At 40.5% G+C, this 21,008-nt stretch overlaps 1 protein-coding gene across 1 annotated transcript in view; it reads right to left on the bottom strand.

The window, feature by feature from the left end:
• Positions 1-21,008, bottom strand: part of NECTIN2 (nectin cell adhesion molecule 2) — a 100,475-nt gene that overhangs the window by 13,380 nt on the left and 66,087 nt on the right. The window contains exons 6-7 of the mRNA XM_073570806.1: positions 11,528-11,672; positions 9,176-9,236 (exon numbers count right to left, since the gene is read on the bottom strand). Coding sequence (XP_073426907.1) covers positions 9,176-9,236; positions 11,528-11,672 — 206 coding nt within the window. The remainder of the gene's footprint in view (positions 1-9,175; positions 9,237-11,527; positions 11,673-21,008) is intronic.

The raw sequence follows: 21,008 nt of genomic DNA, 5'->3' as shown, positions 1-21,008 counted from the left end.
ACCTCTTAATCCTGTCCTGCTTTAGCAAAGTTACTAAAATGTAGACAAAAGCAGTGGTCGTCTCCTAGGTTACGAGATGTAAACAAAAAAAAAAAAAAGTGTCAATAGCTCAAAAACTCAATAAAACAGTAAATTGCAAAAGTGTTTGTCTTTACAACCACTATACATCAATATCCACCTATAGAGATGGAGAACAACCCTTTAAATAGGATTATGCGGGCCGCTCTGCAGTCCAGGTATTTCGATGCAGGAGGAAATTAAGTGTTCACAATATGCCTTTAAGGATTGATTGCGTGGAGCGCATTTCATGAGTTGCATTTAAAAACTAAAAGTGTAACGTTCCGTCTGCAGTCAGCTTTACGTCTAATTGACCAATTACTTGTGGTAGTTCAGCCTATTTATAAGCAAGACAAGAGCCCAAAATTACCCATAATTAACACTTGCACTGATAATCTAGATGTCTATAGAGGCAAAATGACGTCTCTGTTCCCGGCTGATAAAAATGTGCTCAGATTGCCTTACGTGCTTCAAATATTATCATTGCTGGTGGAACGAGCGCATAATGGACCCATCGGAGGGCACAATCGAGAGTCTCCTTCCAAATATGCTGAACAGGTACAGTACATGACGGCTGGTTTACCTGAATTTAATACAGATGGGCTATCCTAAGAAAAAGCTATTAATCTACAAACTCCAAGATGCCTATAAATCACAAAAGGAAGTATGTTCGATGCTCACTGGAGAACTGCTTGATAAAGGTAACATCCATACTTTTCTCATGGTGTCCAAGACTGCGGCTCAGTCCACGGTGAGCTGTTGTACCAAACACAACCACAGGCCTATCAGAGAATGGCTGATCTTTGGGGCCCTGGAGACGGACTAGCAATGTAAAGTAATCTCTATTTGTGCCAACCAAAAATCACGATAGAAACAAGTAGAAAGTGATCTCCTCCATTAAGTCTTAGGGCTCATGCACACAATCAATTTTCTCAAACATGTGCTAGCTGTGGTAGTCACGGCTAGCACTCATACTTATGTTATTCTATGAAGCTGTGCACATGATCATTAGTTTTTCCTCGGTCTGAGGAATAAAAATCAGTGACATGTTCAGTTTTGAACAGACTATCTGATCACGATGAGCAATGCAAGTCTTTGGGTCGATGGAAAAAACATCAAACTGCACTTGGATGACATGTTCACTCATTGTTGTAATAAAGATGATGGAGAGAAAAAAAAAAATTCTCTCTCACAGAAAAATGGTCGGATACGACCATGATCAGACACTAGATAGTTTTCTCTTCTTCAGACACTGATCTCCCTCATCGGACCATTTTTCGTGTATGAAGAGGAAACGGTCATGTGCACCTACCCCAAGAGGAAGTTTTTTTATCGACCTCCTGGGCCTTGCAATTCATCATATGAAAGTTTTGTTCAACTTCTAGAATAAACTATATAATTATAATTAAGGGTCACAGCTCTGGAACTTCCACTAATTCTGAGATCGAAGGAACAGAAGCATGGGTGTATGTATAAGGTATATAGAGGATACAGGTGCAAGAGGGCTTTACAAGACGACACCTGTAAGTGGTAGGCTAGATCTCTTATCAGGCATTACATTGGGGTTCAATGCCTCAGAGTAGAAACCTTCAGCTTTTTTCCAGCGCAGCAGCGCGCAAGTGAATGGAGCTGTGCTGCAGCTCCTGCAAATGGAAGGCACGATTTGGTGGCTGATCCAGAAGTTGATGGGTATGAAAAATTCGTTTAAAATCCAATTTGGACAATCCTTGATAGTAGTAGTGTTAGCAGCGGATTAATCAGCGTAACATCCATAGTCAGCAACACAGAATGTAGATTTATTCATATCCAGGTTGAACAGCTTACAGCATGAAATGTGATCAGTCTGGTATCTGCTGTGGCTTGCAGCATGGGAGCATTACAACAGCAAGAAAGGAAGAGAAGGAGGGGGCATCCCGTCTTTTTTTTTTGTCACTAAACTTTGTTAACAATCTCACAATATGCACAATATATAAAACAGTACAGTAGTAGTTGTTGCAATACATACAGATCAATATGCATTATTCCAACACCCCCACTCAACAACTACTTATCCTCTTAGTCCCAGTGTGGTTCTCAATTCTTGGAACCTGGCTCGTGGCAATGGCTTTGTCATAATGTCAGCTGCCATCTTATCAGTTTCACAATAGACGAACTGAATTATGCCTCGATCTATCAAATCACGTAAATGATGTCTGACGTCAATGTGCTTGGTTCTAGCACTGATCTTTTCACTGCATGCAAGTTTAATGCATCCTTGATTGTCCTCATAAAATCACCGTCGGCTGAGTTGACGGTGTGCCAAGATCATCCATCAATTGTCTTAGCCAAATGACCTCCTGGCTTGCATAGGCTGCGGACACATACTCCACTTCTGTAGATGACAAGGCAACAGACACTTGTTTCCTACTAGACCAGGAGATTAAACTTTCTCCAACTTTAAACAAGTATCCGCTTGTGGATTTACGATCATGCGAATCACCAGCCCAATCTGCATCTACATAGCCGATGAGTTCTAGATCTCCCGTTGCAGACAGCTTTAAATTTACATCTTGCGTTTCTTTTACATATCGGAGAAGTCTCTAAACAGCATTCCAGTCTCTTTGGCGTGGTTTTTCCACATGTCTGCAAAGGATTCCAACTGTTGTTGTGATATCCGGTCGAGTCAAAGTTGATATGTATAGAAGTGCCCCCACTGCCTGATGATATTTCTCATTGTTTGGCAACAGGTCATCTTCTCCTTCCAGCTTCAGGTAGGATGGTTCCTTTGGGGTTGATATACCTTTGGCTTCTGACATTCCAAACGGATTCAGAATCGAATTAATTTTTGCACTTTGGTTTAGAAGAAAACTTCCATCTTCCTCTCTCTGGATTTGGATTCCTAGATAATATGTCACATTTCCAAGGTCTTTCGTTTCAAAATGCTGGTTCAGAATTTCAGCCATTTTTCCAATTTCTGCGTCTTCCTGATGAACTACAATCATATCGTCCACATATAAGAGAATATACATCCACTTTCCATCTGTATATTTTGTGTATAAGCATGGATCCGCTTGACCTCTTTTAAAACCTTCTTCCAACAAGACCTTCTTCATCTTGGTATTCCATGCTCTTGCTGATTGCTTAAGACCATAAAGGGATTTTTGTAGTTTGCAAACAAGATTCTCTTCACCCCCTTTTACATAACCTTCAGGTTGAATCATGTATAAGTCCTCCTCATTGTCACCATTTAAAAAGGCAGTTTTTATATCCAAATGTCTGACATTCATCTTTTGTACAGCAGCTACAGCTAACAAAGTTCTGAACGTGGTCTGTTTAGTGACTGGAGCAAACGTAGCATCGTAATCTTCGCCATACTTTTGAGAATATCCTTTTGCCACCAACCTTGCTTTAAATCTGTGAACTTTACCTTCAGAGTCATATTTGGTTTTGAAGACCCACTTGCACTTGATTGCCTTTTTGCCCTGTGGCAGCTTGGTGAGTTTCCAAGTTTGAAGTTGATGAAGCGATTTGATTTCCTCATTAGCAGCATTGATCCACTTTGTTCTTTCATGGACAGGTAGTTCTTGCATTTCATCCCATGACTGCGGCTCCGATTCAGGTAGTGTCTTGGCTATGAAAAGAAAACACACGAACACCGGATATAGATAATATATCTGCACAAATTATCTAAACAATAGTCATGAAAATAATTTGTTTAATTCATTTATATACACTACCACCAGTGTTCAATGAAAGTAAGTGGTTTACCCACTGGTTACGAAAAAACCAACCCCAAACCACCGAAATGGACCCGTGGACAGGAAAGACCAAGCAAGATATAATCATTCAATAAATACCTTTATTAGTATTATATAAATAGTGGTACAAAAAAATCATAAAAAACAGTAAGCACAAGTGGGACAACTTTACCACAATTGTAAAGAATTATATTTTTTAGACCCAATTATATAGTATTTACATATGCATTCCTAAAAAATAAAAAGTGAAAACTTTTTTTTTAAAAATGTGTAAATATAAAACTGAAGTGAATGTGTGTCAAATAATAAATTCGGTTCAGAGTGTTCGGTTCCTTCTTTCCGCGACACCATTTTGCTCAGGATTGTACGGTACAGTGGTCTGAAATAGGATTCCATTTTTCTTTAAAATGCTCTGTGTCTCATTACTTGTGTATTCAGTCCCATTATCTGCACGTAGAATCTTTGGCATTCTCCCAAATTTATTATATACCTCAGCTAGATATACTTCAAGTTTCTCTGGAACTTTTCTTTCTGTGAAGCAGATGGACACTGTATATCTTGAATGATCATCAATAAATGTGAGAAAATATCTCTTCTTCCCAGGAGTCTGAGTGCTCATTGGACCACAGACATCTGTATGTATTAAATCTAGTGTCTGTTCTGTTCTTGTAGTACTTCTCTTAGGAAAAGCTTTTCTAGACATTTTCCCTTTGATGCAGCTAGTACATGTCATTATCGGATTACATAGACCCTTTGATACAGCTAGTACATTTCATTACCTGATTACATAGATCAATTGTAATGTCCTCAGCTAGTTGCTTTTGAACTAACTTCCTTATTGCTTCTGGGTCTCTGTGTGCTAGGCGCCTGTGCCATACATGAATGCAGTTATTGTGCCTTTCTTCCTGAGCAGTATACACACACTCTTTGCATTTAAGTTGGTAAAGTTCATTTGTGATTTTTGCTTCTGCTAGTGTGTGGCCCTCTTGAGATGATGCAGCTATCATGCTTAAATGTAACTTAATTTCCTTGTTTTGTGAGTTTCTTCACAGATAGTAAATTACTCTCAAGACTAGGCACATAGATCAGATCTTTTACTGGGATCTTCTTGCTTTGTGTTGGTGAGATTTGACAATCAATAAAACCATCTCCTATACCTTGTGAAGTCATGTACTGACCATTAGCCATAATCACTTTCTCTGACTTACTTTGGTTAAGCTTAGAAAAGAAGTCCCTGTTATTAGTCATGTGACTAGTTGCTCCAGAGTCTATACACCATGCATGCTTTGATGTATTTACACTGACAGTAAATGCAGTTTCAGTATTCACAGAATCATTTTCTGCAGACACAGCACTTTTAACCCTTTGAAGACTGCATTGCTTTTTCAGCTGATTCATTCTAGCTTTCCAGACTCTGCAGTTGGCTTTCAAATGTCCTGATTTCTTGCAAACAAAACATTCACATGTTTCTTTTAGGTGCTGTTATCATTTAGATTTTGTGTCTGTAAAGCAGATTCTGCATCGCATGTCCTGCTGTTTACACCTTCCGCTTTCCGCTTATATTCATCTATGAGCTTCCCTCTGACATACTCCAATGTAAGCTCATCATCTGGGCGCGCATCTAGTACGGTTACAAGCATGTCATAGTTTTCTGGAAGACCACTAAGCGTAATGCGGCTACATGAAAGTCCTTCAAATCTTCCCCAATGCCTCTCAGGTGTTCTACAATCTCTAGAATGCTTGTTATGTAGTCCTGCATATCCTGGCCATTCTGTAGTTTAGACTGGTACAATTTTCTCATGAGATAAAAGTTTACTGCTTAAATTTATCCTCTCATGCACCTTTTGCAGCTGCTCCCACATTTCTCTTGCAGTTTCACTTTTAAGGGCATGTCACACTAAGAGATATCGCTAGCAATATCGCTATAACTTGTGACATTATAGCGATATTGCTAGCGATATCTCTGTGTCTGATACTTACCTACGACCGGCTCCCCCGCTGGTAATCGCTGATCGCGCGAGAACGTCCAGGACTGTTTCTCGTCGTCAGCTTCCTGTGGCGCTTCCTGCTGCGAGTACGAGCGACGCGTGGAGCCAGGCGGGAGGACGCAGGATTGCCGCGTCTGACAGGTAAGTAGCGATCCCCGTCCCCTGCGATGTCGCTGGTGAGATCTGCCTATGTGGCAGCTCACTAGCGACCACTTAGCGATGTACCAGCGATCCTGACCGCGTCATATCGCTGGTCGGGATCGCTGGTACATCGCTAAGTGTGACAGTACCTTTACACACATGCACAATCTGATCATCATCTATACTGAGTGATATGGTACTTTGTGCTTTCTGATCCATCTCTATCCACTCCTGTGATACTGAGTCAGGTTTAGGCTCCTGTGTGTATTTCCACGTACCTTCTCTTATCAGCAGCATTTTCACTTTGAATTTCCAGGATTGATAATTCTGGTTAGTGAGACTTGGTACTGTAAACTTCATGGTGTTGCTGCTGCTGGTGGCCATCTTTGCTGTCTTCCTTTCTTTTCTCTGTGCTCTGGGGATCTGGGACTCTAGGACTCTGGGCCCATAACCTGTTAGCAGCGGATTAATCAGCGTAACATCCAGAGTCAGCAACACAGAATGTAGATTTATTCATATCCAGGTTGAACAGCTTACAGCTTGAAATGTGATCAGTCTGGTATCTGCTGTGGCTTGCAGCATGGGAGCATTACAACAGCAAGAAGGGAAGAGAAGGAGGGGGCATCCTGTCTGTTTTTTTGTCACTGAACTTTGTTAACAATCTCACAATATATAAAACAGTACAGTAGTAGTTGTTGCAATACATACAGATCAATATGCATTTTTCCAACAAGTAGTCACAGACATATCGACCTATTCCTATAGATGTTCAACACTTGGATCAATGAGTGCCAGAGAATAAAAATCTCACAACCAGCTTTGTTTAAAAAAAATAAATAAATAAAAAAAATAGCAAAAAACAAAACTCAATATATAAGTATAAAAATTTCCAGCTATGGAGTGAGCCACAATATGTTTCACTTCTCCAACGAAGAAAGAACAGTAAGACTACTTAGTTGTTACTTTCCTACAATAAAGTCTCAAGGTTGGCCTTCAGCTTCTTTTCTGCGCCAAGAAGAGCGGTGAGACTTTTTGACTTCTGCTACTTTTAGTTACTTGATACTCACATGGTTAAATGGATCCATTGTTTCTTTTGCAAAACACAAATTGCTTTCTTCTCCATTGCTGGAGCTTCATCTATCAGGGTGAAATTCAGTGACGGATGGATTGTAAAATCGGGATGATCTTTGGTGCAAGCTGGAGTTCAATTTATTGGTTTCTTGTTGTCTGTCATTTCGTGTTGGGGAAAGAATAGAGGTGCCATGCGCCATACACAAAAGTCAGTCAAACCAGGCCAACTTCAGCCAGACAAGTCAATTATATCGTTTATATAACAGATGTTAGGGGAAAGAAGGATGTCAAGATTGTCCGAGTTGGTATGTGTAAAAGTGAAGCAATAGATTGCTAGCCCTTCAATAGTAATATTATGCACCTGTCCCAGATCCAGGCCTTTCCTTCTCTCACCACAGTTTAGTAAACTTTTCTGTGCTCCCCGTTGAGCTTTGTATATGGCCCTACGTGATCCCATTGGATCATCTCCCTGGGCCTATATAGGGCTCATCAAGACACACCTGTGTCTTGGTATTAAGACTTAGAATCATAGAATCGTAGAGTTGGAAGGGACCTCCTGGGCCATCTGGTCCAACCCCCTGCTCAAAGCAGGATTCACTAAATCATCCCAGTCAGATGTCTGTCCAGCCTCTGTTTGAAGACTTCCATTGAAGGAGAACTCACCACTTCTCGTGGCAGCCTGTTCCACTCATTGATCACTCTAACTGTCAAAAAGTTTTTTCTAATATCTAATCTGTGTCTCCTCCCATTCAGTTTCATCCCATTGCTTCTAGTCTTTCCTTGTGCAAATGAGAATAAAGTTGAGCCTTCTACAATGTGACAGCCCTTTAGATATTTGTAGACAGCAATTAAGTCTCCTCTCAGTCTTCTCTTTTGCAAACTAAACATTCCCAAATCCTGCAACCTTTCCTCATAAGACAGGGTTTGCAGACCGGTCACCATTCTGGTCGCTCTTTTCTGAACTTGCTCCAGTTTGTTGATGTCTTTTTTAAAATGTGGTGCCCAAAACTGGACACAATATTCCAGATGAGGTCTGACCAAAGAGGAGTAGAGGGAAATAATGACTTCACGTGATCTAGACTGTATGCTTCTGTTAATACATCCTAGAACTGCATTTGCCTTTTTTGCTGCTGCATCACACTGTTGACTCATATTCAGTCTGTGATCTATTAGTATACCCAAGTCTTTTTCACATGTGCTGTCACTTAGCCCTATTCCTCCCATTCTATATATGCTTTTTTCATTTTTATTGCCCAGATGTAGTACTTTGCATTTCTCCCTGTTAAAAACCATTCTGTTAGTTACTGCCCACTTCTCCAGTTTATTTAAATCTTTTTGAATCCTCTCTCTCTCTTCTCTAGTATTAGCTATCCCTCCTAGCTTTGTGTCATCAGTTTGTCTGTGCACAATTCCCTGTCTGCAGCCTCCTGGACGTCCCCAATATGCTTCCAGCCTGCCTGCAGCTTCCAGGTCCTCAGCTATTTGTGCCCTGTGTGCCTCACCCATCTGCTACACCAACACTCATGGCCCATGTACCCACCAGGAGCTTGAGCTTGGATGATTTACCTCACCAGATGAGCCACACAGGTAGGCAGGAGCACTTATGCGACCGACAGTCATCTCTACAATGATCTCTCAGTCATGCACTGCTCATCTCCCATGAAAATAAGGGGATCAGCTGTTGCAATTTGACAAGCTCACTTCTTGCTCAGCATCTGTGGGATAGGAGCCAGGAAGCCCCCCACAAACATTGGATGGCTGTATGAAGAGGCCAATACATCGGAGATATTCATTGACCATACGCTCTGTTGTAGAACATCTGCTTCTCCTCCTAGGCACTTGTTCAGATAAGCACATATTTGGTCCCTGTATACCACACATACTGAATAATGCACGTAATGTAAAGGCAGTTTCGGCACACAGTAAGTCACGTCCGCAATTATCTAATATTCATGTAATATAATATCTATTAGGAAACCACTTGTTTACTGGAAAGTGCATGTTACACCGGAGGACACAGATGTCATCCTAGGAGGTGACTCCCACTGCACCATATGGGATGGAGGATTAATAGGAGAGAGGATTAATGTTAAACAGCAAGTACGTAGGGTGTTTTTATAACTGTGTTGCATAGCAGAATAGAGGACATAATACAGAAGATTAATATATATTATGTATTACCTGTTCCGTTTGCAGCTTTAAAGATGGAGGTGGTGGTTTATATGCAGGTGGTGCATCTAACCTTATGGAAAAAGAAAAATCATGTAAGAATAAGAATTCTACAGCATAATATCTTCCTGCAAATGTAGAATGAAAGGGATGAACTTAAGTCAAAAGGTGGTTGGACGAGAGTCCATCAAATTAACACTGCACCATCTTCTATATGTGGTGACAGGACTATCAGAATTTCTACGATTGTGCATTGTAGACTACTCACACCTGGGACTGGATCTCCATGATGCGGATATCACCCAACTTACCAGACTCCTACCCTGTACTGATGTAGTAATGCTGTCTACAGATGAGCCACAACCTATAAGAGGCACTCACTATAGTGATAGATTTCTTTCCAAAACCTACCCCAAAACTTGCAGTATTTGGAAAATATAACCATTTGTCTGGTTTATATTGAGCAAGTCATTTTTTCAAGATGTTGTTAATGTATCCTGGTGGATCATGGCTTACACACTAGAGTCAATGAGCAGATGGATAATAGGTAGCAGTCATTAGTAAATGTATGGATACTATTTTACTTCTAAATATACAGTACCTTTTGGGGATTTTAGAGGAACACTGTGCCCACAAGAACCTTAGGTTGTAAGCAATTTAAAATATACATTTAATTAAAATCAGCTGAAACCCTCTAGTTTGGGCATAGTTGGCCGGTCATCCAATGTGCATCTTAGCCTTCTGACTCTTCCCTGGCAGTTGAAATAGAGGGAATGTAATCAAGGGAACATCTGACTCTTGTTACCTAGCAAGACAAGCTTCTACCAGAAACTTCCAGGAACGAATAAAGCCCCCACCACCACTAGATGACAATTGGAAGAATCCACCAATTACAGAGGGACCAGGAGACCATCTGTATGGAGGACTCTTGACTCTCCAGACAGACTGCCAGGGAAGAGAAAAATGGGGCAAATTAAATTTCAATCCAACAGGGACAACAGCTCACCACACCTTCCAACAGCCTCCTGGGTGTCAAGCCTTCTGAATTGTTTCAAAATATAATAAGATATCTATGAATAAGGAATTGTGGTTTTTGCACATGGATTTTCAATAAAGTATTGAATCAAGGAGAACAGATTACTGACTTTCTTCTACTTTAATGGAATTTCAAGGTGCGATCCTTTTGTTTTGAAGGTAGAGGAGACTGGCGCAGCTTTCTCCTCTCCGATCAGCCGAACCGAGCACTTGTGTGTATGGGGAAGTTGGAAGAAAAAGCTTCTGCCAATAATCATCTTACGTATATGGCCCACTTTGCTCTACTCTCACTATAGAGAACACGTGAACGCTTGGGCCATACCAATCGTGTATCTGGGAGAGTTGGGAGTGGCAGGTATTTTTTCAAAGGAGCATTTGTCCAACCCGCCATCTAAAGTGTACGGACACCTCAATACTGCCAGTAGACTGGCATACATTATTTTTTAGTTGATGAAATTGGAACTCGTGATCTGAGGACATCTTTGCTACAAAGCAAACAGATTAGGATGAAAGTTCTCATGCCAATAACATATGGGCTTGCAATTATCTGGGAGTACATCCAACCAGTTTATATCCCTATGACTCAACACACCTCATGGTTAATTATCAAAGATCCTACCATTGCATAATGCTTGTATAACATAATGGACATCTAAACTGGGATCCAAGCAGTAGCATCCACTTTAAGGACTAAAACGCCTAAGGCTCCTACTTATTAATGCTGCATAATATAATCTCTAAAAATGTACCATTGCATCCACCACCTCACTACTCCATACAAGGGACAAACCTTTAGGCTGTGTGCCCACGTTGCATTTTTTTTTAAGCGTTTTTGATGCGTTTTTCAGAGTCAAACCGCATCAAAAAACGCTTAAAAGAAGCATCCCATTCATTTTAATGCATTTTGGCCTTTTTGTGCATATGGATGCGTTTTTTACTGCTAAACGCTTAGCGGTAAAAAACGCAGCATGTTCATTAATTTCCGCTTAGGTCTGCGTTTTTGGCCATTTCCTATAGTCCAAAAGACGCGCGGAAAAAAAACGCATGAAAAACGCGTGCAGTTGACTGTACACTCCTCCCAATCCAGATAAAACAAGTTTCCATACTCTCAATCTGGTGAGTACCTCCGTTCTTCCATGGGAATGGTTACAATCAAAGGAACTGCCCTAAAAACTTCTCATTTTATCTTTTATATGGCCTATAGTAGAATCTTCTAAAATACGAAAGATAGTCTAGAAAACTAAGGGGTATGTGGTGGGAATTAAAGGAAGAAGAGCAATATTACAATGGAACTGAAGAGATCTCCTAGACCAAGCAATTTGCACTTACTCTTCGTCATCTTTCAAAGTTTCATTCTTTCGCTGCTGTCGGCAGATCATTATCACGGTGGCAGCTACTGCTATACCAACTATACCAGCTATAATTCCCCCGATGATGCCACCAGTGGTACCGGCTCCAGTTGAGTTTGGTTTCTCTGTATGAAGGAAAGTGAGATTGGCAACATTCAGTAGGACATTTTAGTAGCCTATTGGCATTCCAGATAATAATCTACCCCCAAGCATGTAATGATACAAGAAGTCTAGACTGATGGGTATTGGAGTTCAAAAGTCCTAGAGAAAATTGGATAAGAAATTACGAGTCACAGACAAACTCCATGTTAAGAGGGTTACGTTGCCGAAGCATAAATCATGAAAACGTTCTAGAGTGAAAGGATTGGACGAAACTGTAAAAGAAGGTCTCTGGTCGTATTTATATACTAGACAAATGCAGACTAAACACCAAATTCCACTATAAATATGCATGCTCAATTTGTTTATTCCCTTGGGAGAGGGTATTGCCATTGACCAAACACTACACTTTATTCCTTCTCCACAACAATTTCCATTGGAGACTTTTGGCTTGTATCCACACTGGTTACATCTTTGGCTGATCTTTCAGACAGCTTTAGGAACAGAGCTTGCAGGAGATTAGTCTGGCAGTCAGCCATTTCCACTATTGCTTTAGCCTTCCAATGTAGAGAAATGACACATTGTCTACCACTACTACAGTCATGGCCAAAAGCTTAGAGAATGACACAAATATTAATTTTTACAAAGTCTACTGCTTCATTTTTTCTAATGGCAATTTGCATATACTCCAGAATGTTATAAAGAGTGATCAGCTTAACAGTAATTACTTGCAAAGTAAATATTTGTCTAGAAAATTAACTTTATCCCCCAAAACACATTTCAACATCATTGCAGCCCTGCCTTAAAAGGACCAGCTAACATCGTTTCAGTGATTGCTCCATTAACACAGGTGTGGGTGTTGATGAGGACAGGGCTGGAGATCAATCTGTCATGATTAAGTAAGAATGACACCACTGGACACTTTAAAAGGAGGCTGGTGCTTGGCATCATTGTTTCTCTTCTGTTAACCATGGTTATCTCTAAAGAAACACGTGCAGTCATCATTGCACTGCACAAAAATGGCCTAACAGGGAAGAGTATCGCAGCTAGAAAGATTGCACCTCAGTCAACAATCTATCGCATCATCAAGAACTTCAAGGAGAGAGGTTCTCTTGTTGCCAAAAAAAGGCTTCAGGGCGCCCAAGAAAGACCAGCAAGCGCCAGGACCGTCTCTTAAAAGTGTTTCAGCTGCGGGATCGTGCTACCAGCAGTGCAGAGCTTGCTCAGGAATGGCAGCAGGCAGGTGTGAGTGCATCTGCACGCACTGTGAGGCAGAAACTCTTGGAGCAAGGCCTTGTCTCAAGGAGGGCAGCAAAGAAGCCACTTCTCTCCAGAAAAAACATCATGGACAGACTGATATTCTGCAAGAGGTACAGGGAGTGGACTGCTGAGGACTGGGGTAAAGTCATTTTCTCTGATGAATCCCCTTTTTGATTGTTTGGGACATCTGGAAAATGGCTTATTCGGAGAAGACCAGGTGTGCGCTACCACCAGTCTTGTCTCATGCCAACTGTCAAGCATCCTGAAACCATTCATGTGTGGGGTTGCTTCTCAGCCAAGGGAATGGGCTCTCAGTCTTGCCTAAAAACACAGCCATGAATAAAGAATGGTACCAGAATGTCCTCCAAGAGCAACTTCCTTCAACCGTCCAAGAGCAGTTTGGCGATCAACAATGCCTTTTTCAACATGATGGAGCACCTTGCCATAAAGCAAAAGGTGATAACTAAATGGCTCAGGGAACAAAACAGAGATTTTGGGACCATGGCCTGGAAACTCCCCAGATCTTAATCCCATTGAGAACTTGTGGTCAATCATCAAGAGACGGGTGGACAAACAAAAACCTTCAAATTCAGACAAAATAAAAGCATTGATTTTGCAAGAATGGACTGCTATCAGTCAGGAATTGATCCAGAAGTTGATTGAGAGCATGCCAGGGAGAATTGCTGAGGTCCTGAAAAAGGGTCAACACTGCAAATATTGACTTGCTGCATTAACTCATTCTAACTGTCAATATAACCTTTTGTTACTCATAATATGATTGCAATTATATTTCTGTATGTGATAAAAACATCTGACAAAACACACATAACCAGAGGGCAGGAGATCATGTGAAAATATAATATTTGTGTCATTCTCTAAACTTTTGGCCATGACTGTACATTCCTAGCAGCAGCTTTGTGGATGGGAGGAACAAGGGACTGTGCTTTTTTCTGGATACCAGAGGAGGTCAGTCGCCCCATCTACCCTCCTCCTTTTTCAAGTGGAAACAAACACTCCTGACCAAAACAACCTTTTAAGCCAATATTTAGCAGGATCCACCAAAAGTGATGGAGGCTACTGGTCTCTCCGCTGACCTCAATCATCAAGTGAAAGTTGACATAAATTGGAAAAGTTTATGCCGAATTCCATTGTCTTTCCGAGACCTAGTAAGTGCCAGTAGAGGTGCCTGGCAGCTGCTGATTTGCTCCAACCTCCACATCCAAAGTCTATTACTTAGGAAAATCCAAATAAATCCTTTAAAAAGGTTCAAGCTTTTTAAAAGGGAATTGGTCAACAGGTTTTTTTTCCCCCATCTATTCTGAAAGAAGCATACTACTGAGGCAGGGATCCTCATTCCAGAGATGTGTCACTTACTGGGTTGTGTGCTCTCTTTTTTTTATAAGATCAGCATTTTATCAGCAGGAGATTATCACTGCATGACTACTTGGCCTGCTGCCAGGTAGTCCAACCACACCCCTCACCACTGATTGGAAGCTTTCTGTGTATAGGCATAAAGTTGCCAATCAGTGGAGTGGGCGGAGTTATGCACTGTATACAGTGCTCAGTATTCAGAGAACTGGTAAATCTGGAGCAGCTAAAACAGGGATTTTATGAAGTTTGCAGCAGGCAGCCCAGTAAGTGACATGACTAGAATCAGGGTCTCTGCCCCTATATGATGCTGCTATCAGATAGGGGAACAAAACCTGGAAACAAAACCTGGAAACAAATTCCTTTGACTAGTTCGTTGATCTCTAGACTACTGGTCTACGTCATTTCCTAACCATTATAGTTCTCAGTCATCTTCCCTAGCCTATATTCCTCAGTCATAACCATTTTGGCCATTAATTTGTATTAAGGATCATGATCACTTCTCTTGCATTTAGAAGACTAGTATATCCTGTTGAAATATTCTTAACTTTTGAGTAGGTGTTAGTTTCCCCTCAGTAAAACCAATCATTAATAGCTACAAATAGCATTATAATGTGCATAATAGGACATAAAATTAGAAGAAAAAACAAAACAAAAAAAACAAAAACTCATTAGAAAGCCTAGAATATCCCATTACTTAAATTCTTGCAAAAACTGCAAAAAAAAAAAGAATCCATACTTGATTAGCCAAGAGAATGCACTAAGAAGTTTGGCAGCTCTGAAGAGAACATTAAGAGGATTGTTCTCAGACTCCATATCAAGATATTCCTATTGCTTATTCCAGATAATTATCAGCAAACTGAACCAGTGATGGGAACCGAAGAAGAGCAGCATATGGCTGGTGAGAAGAGACGGAGCTTTGCCCATTAGCAACTTAGCAAGATTTTCAGCTTTCCACAAAGAACCTGTCTCAGTAGACATCTTTAGGATATTCGTTCCATAAAATATAGGATTCTGCAACCTGATACTCTAACCCAGGTCAGAATTGAGGAAATCGGTCTCAAAATTAAATAATGAAGACAAACCCTATTAAAATTTGCTGGGCATACATGTAGCAGTGTGCCCTGGTCATTCTACTAGATGGCTGCTCGTTTAACCCATTGATAGTCCAGGTCTTCCAGACTAACAACTTATCACTATTGACTATATTCTGGCTTGTAAAGGTGGGTCTTTTTCTATGAAATACATTATTAAAGGGCATATGACCAAGGGTGGTCTTAAAAAGACAATCACATTAACTTTATGTTACTAGAACCAGTCATTATGTCCCTCAGCTTTGAATCTCCTATGGGTTATCAATCCTGCTATGTATAACAAAAAGAACGATCTATATATGCCGGCCAAGTGTTTGGAAAGATGTGGGCTGAGTGCCGAAGCCTGCATCAAAAGCAGGGAAGCAAATGATGACACATACACATAATCGGTTGGGAAGGGGTTAAATATGGCTCAGACAAAAGGTTCTCACTATACATTGTAGGTTTCAGTCTACCATCCACTGTTATACACCCGTCCCAGATCTGTGCCTTGCTACCCTTACCTCAGTCTGCTAGACTTTGTTGTGCTCCACATTGGGTTTTGCAGATGGCTTGGCGTGATACCATACAAGCATCTGCCTGCACCTACATAAGGCCCACCAAGACACACACCTGTGTTTTGGTATTAAGACTGTAGTGTTTCTCTATTGCAACTTGACCTGCTCAGCTGCTGTTTGCAGTTTTGTAGAGGTCTCCCAAGTGCTTGTGGTCTTCTGGACATTTCTGCCTGCGGGTTCCAGCATTCCAGCCTTTGGTCTCCAGGATGTCTCCTGCCTGCAATATCCTGAGACTCTTACACCTGTCTGCAGTTTCCAGCATCCCACCTGCCTGCTTGTTGATTCTAGCTGGTTGTCTATGATTCTCTTGACATGTCCTAGCTACCTACAGATTCTAGTTCCTCAGTAGTCCTTGTCCAGTGTGTCCCATCTATCTGCTGTACCGACATCCATGGCACATGTGCCCACCCAGACCTTGGAGGATCCACCTCAACTGATGAGAGTCTAATATCCACAATCCATCCATACCATGAGAAAGTCATTAACCACCTCCAAAGCCAAGAAGTCTCCTCATTGCTGGAAACCATAGAAGCATCATTATTTTTGAGATGAGGAGTTAAAGATCCACTTCATATCATAACATCCAAATGGTTACTGAAGCCCTCAGCATACATTGTCTTTACACTCATCACCATTTGTAGTCTTGCATTGCATTTAGTGGCAAAAAAATCTCCACAAACCATTAATCAGAACAGCCAAAATAGTTTTAAGCCTCAATGACGTCCATTGTGACTGTTGATCTATTGCTGTAGCCTCATCAAATAGAATGGAGGACAATCTTCGGTGGAGGACAATCTTCAGTGTTGAAAAACAGAAGACAACAGTATGGTTATTTTTATTGCAGAGATTCAGGCATTTTTTGGAATCCTCAGGAATGTCGTGATGTTGAAGACCATCGTCTACTCACTTTGGCTTTCATCTGTAGGAGATTTTTTATATATATATATATATATATATATATATATATATATACATATATATATATATACATACACACACACATTATATATATATATTTTACACACACACACACATACATATACACACACATATATATACACACACATACATATACACATACATACACACATACATACATATACACACTTAATTATATTCTTCGAACAAGACTGGAAAAACTGAATTTATGATTTTACCCTTTGTAGCACCCACCTTCGTTGACTAGCGATAACCTGTAACACGACCAAAGATCTACAAAATCAATATTACCATGAGTTTTGCCAATTAAACTTTGTTCTTTTACATCTACACATGTAAAGCCAGCACCTCTGCCCAGATTTACATCTATACCCAGTCTTAGTCATAAGTGGAAACAGCAAGGAGCAGGAAAGGTGACCATGACTCATGGAGTGCACAATGCTCGCGCCATCCTCCGATTCTTGAGACGTATTCATCTTATAGGCTGCAGTTTTTCAGGCTTTCTTGCAAGCCACACAGATGCATAAGCAGCATTTATATTAATTTAACACATATGAAAGCAAAGTATCATTTCCTCAGAGATCAGAGAAGTCCGGCACAATGGAGTTCTAAGAGCCGTCTCAGTCGAACGGTGTGACGCTGACTCACACTGGGCTTGTCAGTTCTGTTGTACACCTGCATTTATGTAAATTATGAAACAGACTTGGTCATGTCTCCAAATTCCTCGTCTTACTGATGCATCCCATAAGTTCTTTGTAATATTAAAAAGTTTTATAATCTTCCGCCATGGACTTTTAAAGAAACAGTAAAACCGGAAATTTGCCACTAAAAGCATGCTTGCCAACTCACGCAAAATAAAGTTAAAACAAAAAAGTAAGTTGGAGACCACAGACAACGCTAGCGCAAGTCTTCTGAAACCTCCCAAAAGCAGTTATTCTAGAATCGTTCTTTTGCATAATGTACATTGAGGAGTTTGGAAATTAACCTACATGGTTGGGGTATGACCTGCTAAAGGGAAAAGGCAATCATGGATCCATTTAGACAGGCTGATCAGCCATCGATATTGGTTTGCTCTTCAAGGCCGATGATACGGTGATAGAGACTGGACAATTGCTAATATGATCATTGTCGTCATACAGCATCAGGTTATTAGACTCATTCTACCTGCTAAACAAGCTGTTCGCTGCGAAATATGTTAGCACTATACAAAAATAAAAGATTATTATTTAATACACAAAATACTGATTTAGAACCAAAGAAATGAGCCGGAGCACAAGTTGGTAAACATGCAACGCATGCAGAAGCATGTTCACACTGTAGTCATTAAAGACACACAACCTAAAGATAGAAACAAAATGAGCATATACCCCACATAAGGTAATAGTACATATAAGTGACAGGGTACTTGATAAACACTGGTTTTGATCAAAAAAAGGCATAAAAGCCATCCCACACCAACCGGGACGATCCTATCATCCAATCTTAAAACCTCACCTTGTGCCTGACGACATTATTGTAGATGAGGGCAGAGGAGGACCAAAGCTCCGGCTCATTTCTTTGGTTTTGCTTTAGTTTCTTGTACAAACAGGGGCTCTGCTCTCTAGGTTTTTTTTTTTGAGTTAGGCATTTTCTTTATATAGCGTCCCATGGCCAGGTGTCACAAACAGTCGGGCGCTTGTCCTGCTCAGCTACATTAATGTAGTCTGACACAAGGTGAGCTTTTAATGTTCAAGAGCTGTCTCGATTGGGGTCCCCTTGTCGAGGTGGTATGACTTATTGAAGCTTTTTTGGATCAAAACCAGTGTTTACTAAGTACCCCATGTTATTTATATGTACTATTACTATTACCTCATGGTCATTTTGTTTCTCGAGTTTTAAAATACGGATTCATATCCATTTTGGGTGGCTGTAGAATAGCCACAAATCCAAAAGACCTCTCGTCACTTCCTCCATTGGACTAAACTTGACTTAGATTGCCAAAGAGTTCAACAGTGATCTTGTTTCAGTTCTGTAGAACCTAAGGGGTAACGACTTTACACCTAAGTAACGAGGGCATAGTAAAAGGCTACCTGTTCTCATAGTGCAGCTTGGAGGCCCCCTATGTTACATGGTTGCTGAAGATCATCTTAAAATTCAATAAGGTAAAAACAATTTCTCATTCATAATGTGCGTCAAGGTCCAACCAACTACTCAAGGTATCAGGGACAACTGCATGTTCCGGACAACTTATACTTCTTGCATTAAAGACAGCTTTTTTGTGTTTTTTTTTTTTTGTTTCTTCAAGAAAGATCAGAATCTCGTTAATGTGTTGTCCAAGATTTTCACTCCGAATCAATGCCAGTATGCCTGGATTGGCATCTCAGTACCCTTCTCTAAATAACACTCTTGATTAAAAAAAAAAAAAAATAAAGTCCCATCAAAGACTATTCGTGTCCTCAGAACATCGAATTCTCCCAGTACAGCTTTCAAGTGTCTTTAAAAAAAAAAAAATCTGAGCTGCTTTAACCACACAGCCACCGGAGGCGCTGTCTGTATTAGAAAGCAGCTGTTTTTTTTTCTCATAGCACACAGCCGCTTATGGCTTTTAGATCCATGGCAATGAGTAGATCATCCTGACAGCACCACCGAGACCACCTGGCATCTATGCAGTAGTCCACTTACCACCGTGGTGTTACACAATGAATACAAGTTCGATTTTAATCATCTTGATACATTTATGCCAATTATGGAAGCAAATGTGGTTCCCAAGCACTTAACTTCTGAGTAGTTCAAAGCATGAAATTGCAAGAAAAAACTCAAAAGCACTAAATCACTGATGGAGCGAGTTAGAGAAGAAAAAAGAAAAAAGAAAAACAGGCCATATACATATATGGCAATGATGCAACAGACCTCTGCAAATTTTGAGCAATTATGGTAGGTTTATTTTTCCTCTACATGTAAAGATCTATAAAAAAGGACCACAGCCGACCGCATGGCAACATTTGCCATAGAGTCTCTGCGATGGATCAGAAATTCTTATTCCAGAACAGACACCGATCTTCCCCTACGAGAACACGGAGCGGTGACATTTGTGCTGCTAATGATGGAGGACGCATGACACTAATGGCTTCTAGTCCAAAAAGGATTTGTGTTTTCCCCAGGGCTGTGGAGTCGGTAAGCCAAACTTGCGACTCCGACTCCTCAATTTCCCTTACACCGACTCCGACTCCGACTCCCACACATATTGCTTATATTTAAGTGAAAAATTTATTGTAGTACAATGTGAACCTCAGACATTTAATCATTTTTATGATCCAATAATCAAGATATTTAGATAGAACAGAATATATATTGGTGTACTACCCGGTTTTCATTCTTTTTGGTACAGATACGATATGGATAGACAGATATGGATAAATGGATAGATAGAGCAGATTTCTAATCTGCTTTTGCTATTGAAAACATTATCTATGAGCTTAAAAACCTTTCAGGTGATGCAGTTTTTTTAAAAAGATGATCAGCTTTTGCAGCTGAAAAACGTATCCTCAAAAAACACAGGAAAAACACTGTGTGAATGTAGCCTTAGATCAGGAATATAACAGCCATTTATAGGACATTTCATAACTTTCCCAAACTCCTATGAAAAAATATTCAGCACATCCTGCATTGAACTACTGTACCCAATTTATTATATATTTTAGGAGTCGGAGTCGGTCCATTTTATACCGACTCCAACTCCACCAAAATGAGCACCGACTCCGACTCCACAGCCCTGGTTTTCCCCCTTCTTTGCATTTCATCGCTGAGAGATTGATAATTGATCCAGGGATTTATTTCACAGAAGAGAAGAATTTGCTTCCTCTATTGCATGGCAATCCTTGGCAGATCGATGCAACATGACGATAAAAGGTGATGAACTTGACTGGAATGCCCCCACTCTTATTTAAGGGAAAAAAAAAAAAAAAAAAAAAGTATAGTCTTAAAAGAATAGGCAATGCCAAGTAACAAGTCCTTGCTGAAAAAAAGGAAGGGGAAGAAAGGTGGAAAGAGAAAAAGGAAGAAGGGAGGAAGTTAAGACTGAGATGGAAAGAGGAGGAAGAGTTCGAGGGTAAGGGACAGAAGAGGTAATTATTAAGGCCACGTTGAGTTTTTTGGAAGCTAAGAA

The sequence above is a fragment of the Dendrobates tinctorius genome, unplaced genomic scaffold (assembly GCF_039654945.1).
Source record: "Dendrobates tinctorius isolate UK_male_01 unplaced genomic scaffold, ASM3965494v1 ptg000028l, whole genome shotgun sequence".
Taxonomy (NCBI): domain Eukaryota; kingdom Metazoa; phylum Chordata; class Amphibia; order Anura; family Dendrobatidae; genus Dendrobates; species Dendrobates tinctorius.
Note: the sequence above shows the minus strand (reverse complement) of the source record. Positions and strands in the feature narration are given on the sequence as shown.